Below are 20283 nucleotides of genomic sequence, written 5' to 3'. Positions count from 1 at the left end.
AAAAACTGTCCTGCCATGAACCACCTTTCTAAGTGACCACACAAATACCAAGGAAATGTTTCTGGTTGTGGAGGAACGCACAACATGATAAAATAAATACAGGACCACTATTAGTTGGTGAGAAGCATCAAACCTTTTTTTATTCTGCAGCCTTCGCGAAGGGGGGGGGGGGGGCAAGCATACCATACCATCTGTGGCTATAAATACAAAAAAAATTAACTAACGATCGGCTCCATTCCTCTCGAATGCACGCCGTTACCCTCGAAGGTTGCTACGGGTGAATAAACGCTGGAGAAGGGACTATTATGGCACGTGAAGAGGATAAGGTCGCTGAACGGTGTAATACTTAAGCCATTAGCGAAAGGAACGCAATCAACTCCGTGAATGAGAGTAGAATTACAAGGACACTACTATTAAAGAACAAGCGATGTCCATTCTCCATGGTAGCCAGGGCAACATGAAACCATAAATCTTCAAGTCTCTGTTCCTATCCATATAGATATTTTACATATTTCATCAAAAAAAATTACAATGACATATGGGAGTAAAACCCATTTAAAACCAATCCTTTTTTTTATTTATTAAGGGTGCTGCTTACCATTTTATTTACAATGATATTAATGCTTCTGTTATAATCCACTGTGAAGAAGAAGCATGCTTGTCATGAGCTAAATCAAACATCAACGTTTGAAAGCAAGAGACAAGTAAAACTGAGAGACATGGAAAAAATAACTGGGACGACGGGCTCTTGAAAAGCTCTTGAAATGTAGGGTTAGGGTCTGTGCGCCTTAATGCAACAAACTACAGGTGTACTCTCCGTCAGAACCTAACCAACACAATACCCGTCATTTGAAATAGTGGGATGAAGCTACAACAAAGATAGGTGTAGGAGGAGGAGGGGTAATATACTGTATGGCTGTACATAGTGTCTATATAGCTCTTTAATGAACACCCAACCCCTTTATAAACACACCTTCACTCTCCTCCAGCATCACCTCTTGTGATCCTTTTCATTGCATTCATCTCCTCTCACCCAACCCCCCCCCCCCCCCCCCAAGTGTGTGTCTCTCTGTCTCCCTCTAGGGGCCAGGAGGGCTCAGGCCTCGGTGGTGAGGGCCTCCACGGCCTCCAGCAGGTGCAGGGCCAGGCTGTACTGGGCGTGGTTCTCAGGCAGGATCTCAATCAGGCGGCTCACCAAGCGTCGGCTCTGGCCCAGGGGCACCATGGGACAGCGGAGCTCGCTGGGGTCCTGGAGGCAGACGGACACACACACACACACACACACACATACACGTTAGGTGTGTGTGTGTGTGTGTGTGTGTGTGTGTGTGTGTGTGTGTGTGTGTGTGTGTTCATCAATGTCCAAATCATTGGTTGTATTAACCAAGTAATTTAGTTTCATTGCAACACAAATCTGGAGGGTAATAATCCTCACTTCCACGTCATTCATTATATTTGTATGATGGGAGGTCGAATGTGTATGTTACTGGAGAATCGGCCATTATGGCAATTAATGGAAATATATCTCATTCTACAAGGTCCCAATCACTACGTTGAATCAGAATGGGTCGCAGAGCATATGCCAAACCTATATCTTTAGAAAGAAGCCCATGAAGTTATTATTATTTCTATGTTGACTCATATTTCAATGACTTGCAATTGAGTTTAGCCCAATTGTTGCAGCTTTTGTTTTCACTCCATGTTTTAACAGTACATGAATGCATTGTTTTTTACCGCAATGATCAGTTGAGAATTATTGCATTGAACCGTATCACTGCTCTCATATGCTCTCATGATTACTCATTGTTTAGCCTTAACATAAGGTCAAAGGACCCCTGATATACCACCTGGAGCAGGCCAAATCTGCCCTTCTCTGTGCCTTAGTGACATCACAAGTGGGGGTGTCCACCGAGATGTACGCTGGATAGATCAGTCCAACAGCCTACCCAGTGGACTGTGGCATATGTTGCTTATCTATGCACCCTAGGTGGACACGCCCACTTGTGAAGTCACCAAAGGCAGATTTCGACTTCCAGTGAATGATCACACACTATCTATGATAGGGGCCCTTTCAACTATCATGAACTCCGTCTGTGAGCAGAAGGGCCCCCGGGGGCCCCCCTTGACAGGGGCCTCACCATGGCCTTGAGCCAGGTGCAGAGGGTGGGGGGCAGGCGGGCCAGCAGCTCCATGGCGCCCCTGGTCTGGCTCTGGCTGTGCAGCAGGGAGTAGCTGAGGCGCTGGCCCGTCAGCACCAGCAGCTGGGAGCCCAGCACGTCCTTGTCCTCCACCTCCAGCATCACCTGGGGGCGCCGGGTCAAAGGTTAAAGGTCAAGCAGAACGCCGGCGTCAGTGACCTCAATGTGCGCTATCTATTGTGGACCGTGCATTGATGAACAATGTTCCCTCTTTGGAACGACTGCGTTAAAAGGTTCTGAATGTTAAAGAATGCGGCGCTCCAGTCCCGACCCCTCACCTCCTCAGCCCGGGGGTCCAGGCCCTGGTTGTAGAGCTCACAGACCAGGTGTCGGCGGAGGACGTCGGGGTTGACCTGCAGCAGGACGCCCAGCTCCAGGCACAGCGACGGCCACCAGTCAGCCCTCGGCCCGCCCCCCGGGAGAGGGGGCGGGCCGCCGGGCCCCGAGGGGGCCGAGCCGGGGGCCGGGGGCTCGTCTGTGGCCTGCACCCAGGCCGTGAGCACGCGCAGCAGGTACTGGAAGGCAGGGGACAAGGGTGGTCGTTTTAATGGATCCCAAGGTGGTGAAAGGGTTTTGGAAAAAAAAGGCATGACCCGAGCAGATATTTGGGACAATTCAAATACTCTGATCGACTGTTATCAACTGACGTGCGTTAGTGGATGAATGTGTTCAATAGCCCTTGGATCATTGGCACAATGCTCTCAATATTTAACATTGAAGTTGTTTAGCAGACTCTTTTATCTTGCAGTGAATTCAGATACAGGTCATTCAAGAGCAGGTGGGTTCGGTGCCTTGCTCAAGGGGGCCTGCCCCCAGAGGAGGCTGCAGACACTGGGGTGACCCCCTCCGCCCCGCTGCACCTCACCTCCTGGCGTAGGGACACCAGCCCGGGGTCCATGTCCCCGCTGGGCATCAGCTGGATGGACGTCAGCTCTCTGAAGAAGGCGTTCTTGCCCTGTGGGGAAATGGAAACACGTTTAAACTCTCACACCTCTTCTACGAAAACTTAACAAACATGGTGATGGTTTGAGAGCTGGATTGGGAGCGTGATCATGTTTTTTTATTGCAACATGTCATTGTGTGATGTCACGGTTTGCACAGTAGCATAGTTTGTGTTCATTGTAAAAGAAAAAAAAAACTACAACAATTTAATTGTTTTTTAGATTCACTGTCGACAAAGACGAGTTAAATCACAAAAATATCTATAAAGAAGCTTGGAAGGTGGATTTCCCCAGACCTTTACTGGGGGAGCTCACCTGTCTCAACTGCTTCCATTGATTTTGGCTAACTTGGTCTAGCGCTAACTCGGACAAATCGAATCGAGGGCTGACTGAGACCTCCTTCAAAGTCCAGTGAGTATGCCGAGGCTCACCTTGCTGTCAAACAGGCTGAGGGGTTTGACCCGCAAGCCAAAGGTCATGGCGGCATGCAGCAGCGCGGCCAGCAGGTAGTGGTGCTGCACCAGGGGGAAGTGGACCCCGCGCTGCTCCAGGGCCAGCTCGGCGATGGAGGCCGGGCCCTGGGCCCCGCACCACACCTCCTCCACGCACAGCTCCGGGGGGGCCACCTCCTCCACCGCAGAGTCCGCCTGAGGAGGAGAACCACACGGAGGGAGAGCGGTTAGCTCGGGGAAGGGGCGAAGGACGGTGGGAAATGTACTCCTGTGATGACAACTTAAACCAAACAAAAGATTGAATGTTGAGAGGTGAGCCATTCCAATCCGTCGTGCAACCATGGAAACAAACGTGCATGCTCTGGTGTTATTGGAAGATAGCTCGCTGAAGGAACCATGAGCATTGGTTTCATCAGCACTTTGTACTGCTTCAGCTGCTGTGGTTGAAATCAGAAGGTGTTTAAATCCTGCCCCCAATCTGGACCCCGTGTCCGAGGTCAGTTACATGCCGGGGATTCAACAGAGCTGTTCCCCAAAGCAGGGTTCAGTGGAGGAACGCTACACTGTGCAAATGCCAGAAGTGGTTCAAAAACCAACCCAGCGCCAATCAAAGCGAGACTGGGGAAGACACTCGGTACCGTACATGGGGCTCAGCTCAGGAGGTAGCGAGGGTCGACCTAGCTGAGAGTCGAGGTGTCGCTGAGCAAGGCACCTCACCCTAACCCGCTCCTGACGAGCTGGCTGGCCACTCTGCATGGTTGAGTCCGGTGTGGGTGGGTGAATGTGTGCATGAATGGGTTGCAAGTCCCTGTCGGTAATAGTGTCTGCTAAATAGCCTAGAGGTAAAAGTACATGCGTCTGTGCCACGGTCGCTTCGAGGCATTGGACCCTCGCGTCCAAATCCATGCACCTCCTTTGCGCATGCGTGCGTCTCCGTTCCCACTTACGTCGTCGCATAAGAAAGAAAAAGGGTTCTGGCTGTGAGCCAACAGTCCAGTCACCTCTATGAGGATCTGCAGCAGCTGGACGCTGGAGCCCATGAAGGTGGTCACGGCTCTGTCGTTCATACCCACGTCCTGGGGGAGGGGTGGAACAATATAAGACACACACACACACAAACGTAAATGCCCAGAGACTCCAACAAACAAAAGGACACAGAGATGTAAGAAGGGTGAATGTCTTTACTCCGGGTGAATGTCTGTGCTCCGTGCCACACATTAAAAAGAAAACGCATCACAGTGGACAGTCTTTGTCAATTTTTTTTTTTTAGAGAATTTGAATTGGAGCGACGAGAGAATTTGAATTGGATTGCCGACTCACCCGTCGGCATAAGCGGTCTTTTGGGGCCTTCCCAACCTGTGAATACATATAGGATTGTTTACGTTACGTTAACGAAACATGCAACATGCTTCATAGACCACGACGTCCACACACCTTTTCCATGAGGTAGGCGGCGGCGGAGAAGCGCTTGACCATGAACGTGCTCCACATCATGGAGGAGATCCCTGTGAGAGAGGAGAGGAAACGACCCGGTGTCTCATGAATCCATGCACCGACTCAACGCCAGAGTGTTTGCTGTAGCTCGGTAATGGACAGAACGCATTGGTATGAGAACACAGCCGACAGGCCTTAAGCCCTGCTACCCACCCAGCTGGATGTGGGGGCTGGACACCAGCTTGAGATGCTCCACGGCCCAGTAAAGATAGAGCCCCTCCTGGGGAAGGGGGAGAAGATACGGTCTTTATGGTTCCATAAGTACTATAAACGATAGGCATAGTGTAGGTCTGAGTGGTAGTGTGTGTGTGTGTGTGTGTGTGTGTGTGTGTGTGTGTGTGTGTGTGTGTGTGTGTGTGTGTGTGTGTGTGTGTGTGTGTGTGTGTGTGTGTGTGTGTGTGTGTGTGTGTGTGTGTGTGTGTGTGTGTGTGTGTGTGTGTGTGTGTGAGTGAGTGTGTACCTCCGGGTCTTTGTTCCACTGCACCACGTACTCCCAGCAGCAGTGGGCCAGCAGCAGGTCAGGGGAGAGGGAGTCTGGGAAGCGCTGAATGACTGCCACCAGCAGCTCTGAAAGGGACCCGCGACTACAAGTTCATTTGACCACAGGAGCTTTACCTCAAAGAAATAAACGATTAATTTGCGTTCATCTCATATTGAGCTTCGATCTGTTTACCCGATTAAGCGTGCATCCCATTGTAGCAAACTTTGTGATATCACAAAGTATCAAAACATAATAGTACCGGATATTGGGATAACTATAACGGAGCTTAACTACTTTGTATAATATGATTATAATAAAGAACTTCAGTCTGTCAGACCCACTGTATGTACGTCAATCTGTCTGACCCAATGTACGTCTCCCCGTCTGAGCCAATGTCTGTCTGTGTCCGTCTGTGAGCCGAGAAACTATCACCTGCTGTCCTGTCCAAGTCCTCTGGGCTATCCTTCTTCTCCTCCTCCTTCTCTTTCGTTTGCCCTCCTCTTCTGTGCTCCTGCTGTTCCTCCTTCTCCCCTCCCTCCGTCTCCTCCCTGCTCCCCCTCTTGTGCAGGAGGAGGATCTCCTTCAGCCTCTCGGGCGCCAGGTTCTGCCTGAACACCCACTTGGCCACGCTGTCCGCTACGCCCCCTGCAGAGTGGGATGGAGAACAATGGGCCTCAAGGACAATGTGTGGAGTTAACAGTTGATAGGATGGGATTGTAGTCAATTGAATACTTACATACTTACATACATACATACATACATACATACATACATACATACATACATACATACATACATACATACATACATACATACATACATACGCATGCAGATCTAATGTCTGTGAGTGCATACATGCATACAAGCACATCCATACACGCGATCCTCATTTAATTACAGTGGAAGATTTGCCTGCTGTCTCACACGGGCACATTTACAGAAATGTTGATTAATGTGCACTGTCCTTTAATATAAAAAATGAAATGAAGTCCTACGTCATACCAAATTATAATTGCTATCGATGTGTGCATAAATACATACAAACTTGAATAAGGAAGTGTGTGTGACTGCGTCAGAGTGTGTGTGTCAGAGTGAGAGAGAGTGAGTGTGTGTGACTGCGTCAGAGTGTGTGTGTCAGAGTGAGAGAGAGAGTGAGTGTGTGTGAGCGGGCGACAGACAGACAGCCTGGGGCTTGCCCACCTCTTCCCCCCTCATGCAGGCTCTTGGCGCAGCACTGCGCCGGAGCTCCCCCTGCTGGGCCCAGGGGGGACGGCAGCCACAGCAGCGTCTGAAGGGCCAGCACGTCTTCGAGCTGCCGCACACACACCGCCCACTGCTCCAGCTCCAGGGACACCGCCTCCCAGTCTGCCTGGATCTGACACACACACACACAGAGACATAAGACAGCTGCGCTCGTGCTGAACTGGATCACGCATAAAATACGATTCAGAGCTATAATGTTTCTGTGTGTGTGTGTGTGTGTGTGTGTGTGTGTGTGTGTGTGTGTGTGTGTGTGTGTGTGTGTGTGTGTGTGTGTGTGTGTGTGTGTGTGTGTGTGTGTGTGTGCGTACCTTGCTGTCCGACAGGCGGGTGATGCTGGACTTGGCGGCGCGGTGGGCCACCAGCGCGGCCAGCAGGGCGGCGCCAGCGCTGTGGGACTGGACGCACGCACTGCGCACCTGCTGCCACCAGGGGGAGACAGACTGGGAGTCCCAGGACTCTTCCACCGCTCCTGGGGGGACAGGCAATAGGGATAGATGGTATAGAATCTGGCTGTGCATCACAGAGATATCTTTGCAAGTTTATTATATTGATTTGAGTAAAGAAATGTAACCCTTAGTATTAAGTAAAATTAGTAAAATTAGTAAAATGTTGCCAGAAATTAATACTGCTGGGACACACACAACTCCCCAACGGCAGAGACTGGCGCGCACACACACACACGCACACGCACACGCACACGCACACACACACACACACACACACACACACACACACACACACACACACACACGCACGCACACGGCCCCACCTTTCATGTTGCTCAGGGCGATGAGTAGCGTGTGGAAGTTCCTAACGATGTCCTCTGGCTTGGTGATCACCTCCTTCTCCCTGTGCAGCCACACACTGAGCAGCAGGGACTGGAGAGAGAGAGAGCGAGAGCAGAAAGAGATCCATAGTCATTTAAAGAATCGCAAGAAACCAAAAAGGCTCAAATAACCCACGCCATTAAAATCAACAGGCGTACTATTGTGGGTGTAGTCAGCATTTTTTGAGAAGACAGTCTGTCAGTATAGGCAAACTCTACTGAACAAACCGTCCCAGGCAGTCCTATCCCCGGGCCCTGATGAGGGGTCCCCCCCAGGGGTCACTGAGCCCCACTCACCAGGAGCTGCTGTGGACTGATGCCAGCCAGTTCCAGCTTGTTGCACACCCGGTGGATAGGGCTCTGTCCAGTCAGACAGCCCCAGAAGAGGAAGCTCCCTGCAAGGAGACCACACACGCACACACACACACACACACACACACACACACACACACACACACACACACACACACACACACACACACACACACACACACACACACACACACACACAGTTGAGTCTCTTGCATATTGCACTGGTGAACTTTGATGGTCATCGGATATCAACAAGTCAGCTCCAGGACAGTGGGAGTTGAGTTGCTATGGCAATAGTGATGTTATTTATCTATAACACCTTCATAGAACGTAGTTACAATCAACAATAGGCAATAGATTAAAATGGTTAAATTGCCCATACCAATGTCTTGTGTACCCAATTCTAGAAAACACAATGACTTGATTTCTCCTGATGCGTTGCACCTAATGGCCGTAACAACGTGTTGCTAAAGCTAGCTAGTCCAGTGTTTTGGGGGAGTTGCTTTGGAGGGAGACCTGAAGTGAGAGCTGGGATTAAATCAACCCGATACTTGAAAATCAAACATACTCCTGCCGGGGGCTCTAAATATCCTACTCTAGCATTGAAGGGAACTTTAATGAAACCATTTTTGACTGTGTGTGTGTGTGTGTGTGTGTGTGTGTGTGTGTGTGTGTGTGTGTGTGAGAGACTGTGTGTGTGTGTGTGTGTGTGTGTGTGTGTGTGTGTGTGTGTGTGTGAGACTGTGTGTGTGTGTGTGTGAGACTGTGTGTGTGTGTGTGTCAGTGGAGGCTTCTCCATTGAGGAGAGGGAGGAAGATCCTCCCTAACATTGTTGAGAATAAAAAATGTAGATTGCCCAGACTATTGTAATGAATTAATGCCCTTAAATATGACTACTTTATTGCCTTTGAATATATAATGTTCGTTTCCCTGGGTAAAGGGACATTAGCACCCCCTATCGCCTATTGACAATTACTTCAGGGAGGAACGTCCTCCGGAAGCCGCCGTCCACTCCCATTCATTTTCCCGAAAGTACTGGCGGCCGGTGGATAACATGGGTTTCAATGGGAGAGAGGAGGAAAATCCTCCTCTGAGTGGGTGGGACCTTAAGGGGTCTGATTCGCGCAAAAATCTATCCGTCTGCGCTATGAACCAATAAGCAGGATCCCTGGATGTTGAGCAGTGTTGCCAGATTGGTCCGATTTCCCACCCAATTGGGCTACTTTTAACCATGTTAGGCTGGAAAGATCATCATTGGGCGGGAAATCTGCCCAATCTGGCAACGCTGTCGATAGCAAACCCGGTCTGCATTGCCGCGGTGTTCAGTCTGAAAGACGCAGAGCAAGTGAAATCTGCGATAGCGCGATCCTAAATGCACAATGGAAACATTGGAAACGGAGGACATTGTTAACGTCTTATTACAAAAAGCATTCCATTCATTCAGTTACAGTGCTAAGTTAGCGACCAAAGAAAGAGGTAGACCACTTCCCAAAATCAAGGTCACCAGAAGTAATGGCAACCTCAGTGTTGTGAGTGCTACATGGTTTGCTAGGTACGCATGACTTACTGGTAGCCTTACAAGCAATTGTAACTGAAAATAAACATAGCTAAATAACTTCAGTCAGTGAGGGCAAAAATAGGCCCAATGATAGGCCCAGATTTTTTGATTTACTTTTACAAATCAATAGTAGGCCTGATTTGACTAATATGCTTTGCATCCTTTCCTTCTCAAATGACAGTGATGCCACTGGTGGCTTTGTATACATTTTGTTCACATAACTCCCTCCCTGCTATTTTGTAGTTCACCAAAACACCCTGAAACAACTTGAGTCTCACATTCTTATGCCACCATACACCAACAGTGCAAGCATGCCAATGGCAACCAAGCGCGCAGTCCTTCCTCCCTCACTTTAAAAACCACCAGCCGCCACTGGTGTGTGTGTGTGTGTGTGTGAGAGACTGTGTGTGTGTGTGTGTGTGAGACTGTGTGTGTGTGTGTGTGTGTGTGTGTGTGTGTGTGTGTGTGTGTGTGTGTGTGTGTGTGTGTGTGTGTGTGTGTGTGTGTGTGTGTGTGTGTGTGTGTGGGTCACCTAGCCGGTTCCACGCCTCGTCCCCGTTGCGGACCACCACCACCTCCCCGCCCTCGCCGCCCTCCAGCTGGGACAGGAAGGTGCGCGCGGGCAGCGGGGCGTCCGGGGAGTCCTGGGCGAAGGACACGCTGGGCCGCGAGGCCAGCTGGGCGTAGCGCCGCAGGGCACCGTCCACACGGGACAGCTCCTCCTCCACGCCCACCGCAGAGTCAGACTGGGGGGGGGGGGGGGGGGGGGGGGGAGAGACTGGGTGGGTGGGTGGGTTTGTGAGTGAGTGAGTGAGTGAGTGAGTGAGTGAGTGAGTGAGTGAGTGAGTGAGTGAGTGAGTGAGTGAGTGAGTGAGTGAGTGAGTGAGTGAGTGTGTGAGAGTGAGCGTGTAAGAGTGAGCGAGCGAGTGAGCGAGCGAGCGAGTGAGTGTGTGTGCTCACGTCTGCGGGGCCTGGCTGTGTGTCCTCAGCGGAGTGCAGCTGCTGGAGGTCTGTGTAGAGCGTCAGCAGCTTGAGCTGAGAGGAGCAGAGCTGGAGCAGAGCCTCATCCACCGCCTCCGGGTCTACGAAACACACACACACACACACACACACACACACACACACACACACACACACACACACACACACACACACACACACACACACACACACACACACACACACACACACACACACACACACACACACACACACACAGGGACAGGTAAACACACAGGGACCAAAGCCCACAAACACACACACAAACACAGGGACAGGCAAACACACAGGGACCAAAGCCCACACACACACACAGGGACAAACACACACACAAACACAACCTTTGAGAGATCAACAGGAAGTACCCAACGCCTTCCGCATTCAAAGGCTACATACAGTAGAGTCAATGGGGTCGATTTTAATATATTTGACTGACGTTCACACTTCCCCACAACACGTTCTACTGAGGAGAACCCATTCCAGGGCGACACTTCACAGGCCTTGCCTAGCCTCAAGTGCCCAGAGTTATTTGCAGGCTGATTTATTTGAAGGTAAACAAGTCTACCCTTTGAAGTAGGATCGAATTACAATGCCGAATTTAATAAGAGATTATAGTGGTGTATTTCCACTCGAGGGTGCGGTTCGGTTCGGTTCAGTCTGCAAAGGTGCGGCACAGGTCGCGTTTCCGGAGGAGTACTCCTCCGTTGGGGTACTGAGACGCCTGAATGGGTGCCGGCAAGTTCGATCTACACACGCAGTCCGTTGATTGGTCGGCAGAATCGCACTTCCGTGCTCCAGGGAGATAATAACAAAGAAACCCATTACATGCAAGGTATTTCTGGAGAACGACGAAAGCTTCGTTAATTGAAGAAAATGTTGCGCAAAAGTTTGCCGTCCTTCTTGGACGTCCTACATTGTTGCTCTTTGTTCGTTGTGTGCTTTCTTCCGCTTTTCTTTTCTTTTTCCTTGGATTTACAGGCAGGCTACACTGTGTCGGGCTGCTATGAGGTCACGATGTTTACGTAGCTGCCGCGGCTATCGCCATACGGCTTGAACCCCGTCCTACCATTAGGGAACTGTCGGCGGAGGAAACGCGACCCGTAACTGAACTGGCTATACCGCACCCTGACTACTGGGCTGGGGCGGGCTGGGTCTGAAGCGTGCCCGCCGGGGGAAAAGGTGCATAGGAAAACCCACTGTGGGAGACTGTGACACTTGTGTTCGTGTACAGGGTCATGAGACCCTCAGGGGGTTAAAGATAGGGAAGGACTACCGAAGAATAAGATGGATACAAATCAGATGGCTCTGGTGTCATAACACCTTGCCTTCATCACTATAAAAGGCTATTCAAGGAATAAGACTTTTCTCCTGTCTGAAAGGGCAGCTTTAGAGATGTAAAGGTGATCGACACCTTCGAAAGCTGCTCTGGCACGCCACCAGATTTTACCTTGCTCCCTGAGACTGTCGTGCAAGGCTCGAGTGACACCAGTCAGACACGAAACCGGAGCCTTCTTATTGGCCAGCAGTGACTCCAGCGCCTGTGTATAGGAAGGCAAGGGAAGTCATTGATTTTTTTTAACCACTCCCCATTTACAGTATCATAGAATTTGATTGGTTAAGAAGACCAAATGTTTAGGTTATACGCAAGGCAGTGTGTTTGTTTGAGATCGAGAGGGAGAGAGAACGAGAGAGTGTGAGTGAGAGTGTTAATGAGTGAGTGTGAGAGTGTGAGTGAGTCATCACCTGCTTCTTAATGGCCGGGTGCTTAATATCCAGCAGCACACTCTTGGCCTCGCTCTCCAGGATATCTGATAGGGGTCGACATGCACAGGGCAGGTAAACAAAACCTCACGGTTTAACATGATGAAGGAGGTAAAGCGGCGGCGGTCGGGCCGTTGTACCTGGCTCCACCTCTCGGCTCCGGAGTATGGTGGTCAACCTCTTGAGGAGGTGCATGTCTTTGGCCCGCTCACTCTTCTTGTCACTGTAAAGGGGATCGCAGTTCAGGTCAGTTCAACTCTGCAGTGCCGTGAGGGAAACTCACTCGGCAGCAGGGCAAGGCAATCGACAGAGGAGGACGCATTCAAATATTATCCAAACCGGGAGCAGATAAAAACTGATGATGGTGATGTTGCAGTAGTGTTGACGCAGAGGGAGAAACAGGTGTGCATGTAAGATCGTGTGCAAGCGCGTTTATGGCACCAAAGATCATTTGTATAGTTTTTAGTAGTATAGGCATCACCATAAGGTAAGGAACAAAATGGTGTGTGTTTCTGTGTTTCTGTGATCTGACCTGAGGGCCGGGTTGAAGGGCGTGTGTGTGCTTGTGTGCGTGTGTGTGTGCATGTGTGTGTGTCTGCGCGCTGACCTGAGGGCCAGGTGGAAGGGCACGGTGATGGTCCTCAGGGCTCCGCTGGTCGGGTCCAGCAGACACACCTGCTGGGTGTGGAGCTGCCAGCCCTGGCTGGTCACGCTGTTCACCCCCATCAGACGGTAGCCAGCGTATAGCAGCCTGCAGGGGCACGGAGTCAGGGAGCGCACACAGCATAGTCAAACATAGGCCAACACACAGAAAAACACAAACACACACATGGATGCACATGTGAACCGAGTACACAAATAAACCCGTACACAAAAATGCACACGGATACAGATGTGAACAGAGTACACAAATAAATGCACACGCATACACTGTCTCAGTGTGTGTTAGTATTTTAGCTCATTATGTCTAGCCTATATGTGTGTGTGTGTGTGTGGCCTAAGTGTGTTTGTGTGTGTCTCTAGCCTGTGTGTATTAGAGCGCAGAACGGGCTACATTTTTGTGTCCGAGCCCGGCCCGCGTCCGACAGAGAAGTGACCGAGCCCGACCCGAGCCCGACACAGGTTAAGTCTATTTTTTCTCATACTTTTGACACGTTTACGTTTGTGTATTTGAAAGCACACCTTTATTAAACAACTGAAAGGCATTCGGAAATGTCAACAGATGAGCGCAACAAGCACACGTTAACAGCGAGCACTCTTGTGCTCGCTGTTCACCCACAAAAAAATCCACATTGACGAACGATTCATTCCACAAAATAACTCAAGAGGTTCAGAGTTTCTGTAAGACGGGTAGCCTATGCATTTCAAATTAACACGAGTGCCCCCAGCGAAGTCAAATTAAGCTAACAGCCCAACCGACCCCAACCCGCGCATCATTTCTAAACATGTGTCCATGCTCCAGTGTGTATGTGTCCTGCCTACGTGTGTTTGTGTGTGTAAGTGTGTGTTTGTGTGTGTGTGCGTATGGCCTAGGTGTGTGTGTTTGTATGCGTGCGTGTGTCTGGCCTGTGTATTTGTGTTTGTGTGTATGTGTGTGTGTGTGTGTGTGTGTGTGTGTCTTGCCAGTGTGAGTATGTGCGTGTGTGTGCACGTGTGTGTGCGTGCGTGCATGTGTACCTGCAGTGCTTGCCCACGGTAAAGGCGCCCACGCGGGGCCCTTGCTGCGTGCCCCACACCTCCAGGATGCCCCTGCGCGGCGCGTAGATGACCAGGAACTGGGCGTGTCGCCGGGGGAGGGGCGCCGAGGGGGACGACTCCCTGTCGCCCCGCCCCTCCGAGACCTGCACCCAGCCCAGCTGGGCGTCCCGGTAACCTGGGAAACAATCACCGGGCAGGAAGCGCTCGATGAACAACAACGTCATCGCCGGCGGTTACTGAATGAACTGCTCTGGGGGAAATGTGTCATCACTGGGAGGCCTGCCGTTTGTTTGCGCTGTAACCATGGACACAGAAAGCGTGTTTCCTTCCCTGTGAGTTCCTCAGGGTTGAACTGAGGCCCACATCGACCAGATACCGGGGGAGGCCCGCCTGCTGTCATGCTGGAAGCACCCCCTCCTGATGAAATGATATCCACCCGGCCTGAGGGACCCCTGAGCGGGGAGCTTCACAGCACTGTGCCGATTGGCTCCTTCCAATGTCCGCTTAGGATCCACAATGGTCCACCCCTCCCTCCCTCCCTCCCGCCCACCCATCCCATCCCTTCCTCCCCCCCCTCCTCCTCCTCCTCCTCACCCTTCCACATGCGGATGGCTATGCCGCGGGCCACGTCCAGCAGCGTGACGCGCCCGAAGTCGTCCGTCACGCCGGCCAGCGTGTTGCACGGCGACAGGCAGATGGACTCGCCATGGCGCCGGGAGTCCGGGAGACCGAACCTGAAACAGACACGCGCCAATCCAGGTTGGGGTTTGTTTGACTAGTCAACAAAATGTTGAATGAATATTTATGGTGCGATTAGTTAAAATCTGCAAATATCTAGTCAATATCCATCTATCTATCTATCTATCTATCTATCTATCTATCTATCTATCTATCTATCTATCTATCTATCTATCCAACGCCGTTCATCGGAAACTCTTGTTGCCAAGATATGGTGTCTGTCTGGGGATGTGAGGGCAGGAGTTACGGGTCGGTAAGCGTTGTTGGGCAGATTGATTGGTTCAGAGAGGTCACCTGACTGCCATGGGTGTGGCCGGTTCCACCTTGGGCTTCTGCTTCTGGGCTGGCTCCTCGTCGCTCTTGTTCTTCCATCCTAACCACCCACTGAGAGACAAGGGAGAGAGAGAGAGCTGGCTATGGTAACACTAAGAGTACGATTGGTCAACTGTTATTGCCAATAAAGCATTGAAAAAAAGCATTGAAATTGAGACTGGATTAAGACAGCGAGAGGAAAAGAGAGCGAGAGAGAGAGAGAGATAATTGTCGTACTGTCAACGGCAGAGATAGAGCAGCTATTACTAAATCCATGCCATTACAAAAAAGGACAAAGAAAGTGGGCATCCGCTCAGATGAATAAAAAGGGAAGACTGATGTTTGAACAGCTGCAGGGGGGAGGCTATTAATCAAGAGCTATGGATCGGTAGCAGGTATTGATCGAATTGCCTCGGGTTTGTCTGAAGATCTGGCAGTGCTAGCGCGATAACAAGACGGCAGCTTACAATGACCCACGAGTATCTCCACACACACACACACACCTGGCAGCACTGAAGAGAGCGGAGGTGAGCTTGCTGGCCACGGCCAGAGCCACGTGGGACAGCAGAGGCTGGGAGCTCCCCTGTACAGAGAGACAACAGGGACAAACACACACACACAAACACACACTGGTCAGCAGCACACTCAGCTCCACACATCACTACGCAGATACGATCACAAGATGATGATTATTATATCCAAGATACACCTCTCAATTCATTTGACTGAGCATGATTATCCCACAATGAGTGAGTGAGTGAGTGAGTGAGTGAGTGAGTGAGTGAGTGAGTGAGTGAGTGAGTGAGTGAGTGAGTGAGTGAGTGAGTGAGTGAGTGAGTGAGTGAGTGAGTCCTACCTCGATGGCGTAGTAGAAGCCTGTGTAGGGCCCTCCCCCTACTGTGATGTACTGACTCATGGCGGGGGGGCTGCCCTTCACCGTGGCGTGGAAGCCCCCCAGGGTGGAGGCGTTCTTCATCTGGTCGAACACACACAGGGTCATGATGCCTGAGGGGGGTGGAGAGATGAAGAGAGAGGCCTATCTCATTTCCTTTTCCCTTTTTGTAACACTATTGGCTACACGTCCATCCATTTGTACGTGTTGACGTTCCCCCGTTTGTCTCCATCATATCCTTTTAGCTATGACTGTGTTGCTGACGTGCCTCTTCCCCGCTCATCCAAATTGGGCATCTGTCCTCTCTTCCTTCCTCCCTGCTTGGAAGAGCCAAGTTTCCCACTGGCACAGCCTGAACAGATGTCCCTTTGACTAGACTGTCCACTTTGCACATGACTAATACGCAACCAACAACCTTTTCGGGAATCAAACCTAAAAATAAATGAGACACAACCACCTCAAGTCCACATTCTTCCCTAATGGGTTGCATGCGCTTCCTATCACCTCGTTGAGCATATCACGTTATCCATGGTCCGCCCACAGCCGTTTTAAATTGAGCGTGCTTTGCACCTCCCCTACTCACCCACGCTGCTGTGGTCCACGATGGTGTCCATGTCCTGCAGACCCCACTTCTTGTAGGCCAGGGGAGGGGGCTGGATGGAGTCACTGCCTGCTGCCGCCGCTGGGGGTGGAGAAGGAGAGGGTGTGATGGGGAGAGAGAGAGAGAGAGAGAGAAGGAGAGGGTGTGATGGGGGGAGAGAGAGAGAGAGAGAGAGAGAGAGAGAGAGAGAGAGAAGGAGAGGGTGTGATGGAGAGAGAGAGAGAGAGAGAGAGAGAGAGAGAGAGAGAGAGAGAGAGAGAGAGAGAGAGAGAGAGAGAGAGAGAGAGAGAGAGAGAGAGAGAGAGAGAGAGAGAGAGAGAGAGAGAGAGAGAGTGTGATGGGGGGGAGAGAGAGAGAAGGAGAGGGTGTGATGGGGGGGAGAGAGAGAGAGAGAGAGAGAGAAGGAGAGGGTGTGATGGGGGGGAGAGAGAGAGAAGGAGAGGGTGTGATGGGGGGGGAGAGAGAGAGAAGGAGAGGGTGTGATGGGGAGAGAGAGGAGAGGGTGTGATGGGGAGAGAGAGAGAGAGAGAGAAGGAGAGGGTGTGATGGGGGGGGGAGAGAAGGAGAGGGTGTGATGGGGAGAGAGAGGAGAGAAGGAGAGGGTGTGATGGGGGGGAGAGAGAGAGAGAAGGAGGGGGTGTGATGGGGAGAGAGAGAGAAGGAGAGACAGAGAGAAGGAGAGACAGAGAGAAGGAGAGACAGAGAGACAGAGAGAAGGAGAGACAGAGAGACAGAGAGACAGAGAAGGAGAGACAGAGAGACAGAGAGACAGAGAAGGAGAGAAGGAGAGACAGAGAGACAGAAGGAGAGAAGGAGAGACGGAGAGACAGAGAGACAGAGGAGATACAGAGAGAATGGATGAATAACAGTCCTATCAATTGCTATAAGTCACTAACATAGCTCAAGCTTCACCTCTAGGTCCATCCTTGGTCTAGGGCTCGGAGCAAACTAATCTAATTTCATTGCTGCTTGTCTACATACCTATTGCATATGCATTTCCTTATGCAACACGGAAAATGCAGTTTGAAACCTGTGGATTTGGCATCCTCTTAAATTTGTCACACATACGTGGTAGTCGGGTGTAGAATCACTTATTTCTGAGTGTCTGTGTTGCTTAGGGCGACCACTGTCCACCCAGCCAGCAAGTGAAGAAAGGCTCCATTCCATAAACACTTTGTGTTAAAACACATTTAAAATCCCAATACTCTCACAACCCTCACTGTAGACCTATGCGATGCCTTTCATCGCCAATGCAGCCGTCGCAACACTACCTCTGGCCACCTGGTTCCTGCAGGCGCGTAGGGACTGGTAGAGGCTGAAGCCGTCGATGGTGACCAGGGCGGCGGGGTACAGGATGCTGAGCTCTTCGTGCTGTGGCGGAAACACGGCCGACGCGGAGAGTTAGCCTCCAGGCCAGCAGGGGCCACGTGGGATTTGTAGCTCAATAATCTAATTCCACTCACAACCGTGCGTGTGAGTGTGTGTATGCATTGCGTGCGTGTCTCTGTGTGTGTGTGTGTGTGTGTGTGTGTGTGTGCATTTTTGATGCTTTGCATTGCATGTATGCATGTTTAAGCACTGCTTACACTTATGAGCAGCCCATAAACAAACAGTGACAAATACTGAAAAACTGTGAAGAAGCTGACCAAACAATGAAGAAACCAAGATAACCCAAGGAAAACACACTTCTATCTCTGTGTGTTTACATGTGTGTGGGCATGTGACCATTTGCAGCCATGGAAGTAGGCAGATGTTTGAACACACTCTGTTCACACAGTGCGTGACTGAGTGTGAGAGTGAGTTAGAGAGTGAGTGAGAGAGTGAGAGAGTGAGAGAGTGAGAGAGTGAGTGAGTGAGTGAGTGAGTGAGTGAGTGAGTGAGTGAGTGAGTGAGTGAGTGAGTGAGTGAGTGTGAGAGAGAGAGTGAGGGAGTGAGTGAATGAGTGTGAGAGAGTGAATGATTGTGAGAGTGAGTGAGTGTGAATGACTTTGAGAGTGAGTGAGTGTGAGAAATTGATCGAGTGAGTGAGTGAGTGAGGGAGGGAGGGAGTGAATGAATGAGTCTAAGAGAGAGGAGGTGAGTGAGTGAGTGAGTGAGTGAGTGAGTGAGGGAGGGAGGGAGGGAGGGAGGGAGTGAATGAATGAGTATAAGAGTGAGTGAGTGAGTGAGTGAGTGAGTGAGTGAGTGAGTGAGTGAGTGAGTGAGTGAGCGAGTGAGTGAGCGAGTGAGTGAGCGAGTGAGTGAGCGAGTGAGTGAGCGAGTGAGCGGTCCCACCTGCTCCGTGACGCCGGGGTGACGGGGGATCTCGTACGTGCGACACTTGAGTCTCAGCACGGGGTCTTCGTTCAGCAGCTGGGAGAGGAGCAGGACCCCGTACTGACCACACACCAGCACACAGTGTTATTAGACAACCGCACAACAACTCACCGTCTATGTAAAGAGCGCCAATACTGTACGGTATACAACCTATGTCGGGTTGGTGCATACACAAAATCATTGATGTATTATGTTCCCAATATACAACACAGGACTCCAGGAATAGTTTACCTCTGTGTAGAAGCGAACATAGCCTGAGGAGAATCCCACGACTACGCATGTCCAATCAGGCCGCCCTGTTGAGCTTCTACACACACACACACACACACACACACACACACACACACACACACACACACACACACACACACACACACACACACACACACACACACACACACACACACACACACACACACACACACACACACACACAAAAACAAAAATATTACAGGGGGACACAACAAGTACCGAAATCTCAATGTAATACGCAGGTGTATTTATCACGCTTTTGTGACACATGATATTATGAACTCGCACGTAGACACAAACACACACACGCCCCTTACCTCTTCTGGCTGGCCAAAGGTATGCAGATGACACTGCTGACACACTCCCTATAAATACAACAGACCCAGAAAGTGGGGGGAGAGTTTAGGGTGACCACAACCACAGGAAGCTTGGGTGCCAACCACATGTTAACACTCAGTAATGGTACTACCTATTAGTGGTTGAAAATTGTAAAACACAATTTCAGGTTCAATGTCAATACACTACAATTAAACACACATCTTCCATCTTCCGTTTTAATTTGGGATTCATGATCATAATTGTATTTGCATTGGTTTTTAAAAATCAAATACACACAAGTGATGCTTAATGAATAGAAGAAGAAAGAAAATAATAAGAATGTCTCTTTTCTGACCCGTCCTCAGTGCTGAGGGTTCCACTCCAGGAGACTGCCAGTGTCATCTCCTCCCGGCCACTGTCTCCTGAACGCCACTTAGCTAGAGGAACAGGAAACAAACCGCTCAATGAGAAACAGACACAGAGGGGAGACACAGAGACAGAGAGAGACAGAGACAGAGACAGAGACAGAGACAGAGACAGAGACAGAGACAGAGAGAGAGAGAGAGAGAGAGAGAGACAGAGAGAGAGAGACACACAGAGGGAGATAGACACAGAGAGTGAGAGACACACAGAGAGGGAGAGACACACAGAGGGAGAGAGACACAGAGTGAGAGGCACAGACACAGACGGAGGGACATAAAGAGAGACAAAGACAGAGAGACAAGAGAGAGAGAGAGAATGGCTGTACATAGGTGGTGCGAATAATTTGCATGTCATAGGAAAAGCTATTTGTGCTCTTACTGGATGGTCTGGGTGTTGGCCATAATTTGCATATGTTCGCTTGTGCGAACATATGTGATAAATGTGATTT

The 20283-nt window shown here is 50.5% G+C and overlaps 1 protein-coding gene across 2 annotated transcripts in view; it reads right to left on the bottom strand.

Moving 5' to 3' along the window:
• Positions 1-119: 119 nt before the first annotated feature.
• rab3gap2 (RAB3 GTPase activating protein subunit 2 (non-catalytic)) overlaps positions 120-20283 on the bottom strand; it is a 22442-nt gene continuing 2278 nt past the window's right edge. The window contains exons 4-35 of one of the 2 annotated variants that reach the window (XM_056590490.1): positions 19768-19849; positions 19412-19459; positions 19074-19149; positions 18801-18902; positions 17798-17897; positions 16509-16607; positions 15890-16038; positions 15537-15616; positions 15016-15105; positions 14578-14717; positions 13963-14158; positions 12893-13036; positions 12426-12508; positions 12268-12332; positions 11972-12062; positions 10486-10607; positions 10058-10271; positions 7953-8050; positions 7599-7707; positions 7138-7298; positions 6767-6941; positions 5999-6211; positions 5546-5652; positions 5239-5305; positions 5026-5096; positions 4912-4947; positions 4539-4667; positions 3571-3786; positions 3064-3153; positions 2477-2713; positions 2139-2303; positions 120-1249 (exon numbers count right to left, since the gene is read on the bottom strand). In XM_056590490.1, the coding sequence (XP_056446465.1) occupies positions 1097-1249; positions 2139-2303; positions 2477-2713; positions 3064-3153; positions 3571-3786; positions 4539-4667; positions 4912-4947; positions 5026-5096; positions 5239-5305; positions 5546-5652; positions 5999-6211; positions 6767-6941; positions 7138-7298; positions 7599-7707; positions 7953-8050; positions 10058-10271; positions 10486-10607; positions 11972-12062; positions 12268-12332; positions 12426-12508; positions 12893-13036; positions 13963-14158; positions 14578-14717; positions 15016-15105; positions 15537-15616; positions 15890-16038; positions 16509-16607; positions 17798-17897; positions 18801-18902; positions 19074-19149; positions 19412-19459; positions 19768-19849 (3908 nt within the window). In that variant the 3' untranslated portion in view covers positions 120-1096. The remainder of the gene's footprint in view (positions 1250-2138; positions 2304-2476; positions 2714-3063; positions 3154-3570; positions 3787-4538; positions 4668-4911; positions 4948-5025; positions 5097-5238; positions 5306-5545; positions 5653-5998; positions 6212-6766; positions 6942-7137; positions 7299-7598; positions 7708-7952; positions 8051-10057; positions 10272-10485; positions 10608-11971; positions 12063-12267; positions 12333-12425; positions 12509-12892; positions 13037-13962; positions 14159-14577; positions 14718-15015; positions 15106-15536; positions 15617-15889; positions 16039-16508; positions 16608-17797; positions 17898-18800; positions 18903-19073; positions 19150-19411; positions 19460-19767; positions 19850-20283) is intronic. The other variant, XM_056590491.1, reaches the window with a different exon arrangement.

The sequence above is a fragment of the Gadus chalcogrammus genome, chromosome 5, assembly GCF_026213295.1.
Source record: "Gadus chalcogrammus isolate NIFS_2021 chromosome 5, NIFS_Gcha_1.0, whole genome shotgun sequence".
NCBI classification, from domain to species: Eukaryota; Metazoa; Chordata; class Actinopteri; order Gadiformes; family Gadidae; genus Gadus; species Gadus chalcogrammus.
The sequence above is the reverse complement of the archived record's forward strand: the minus strand, read 5'-3'. Positions and strand labels throughout refer to the sequence as shown.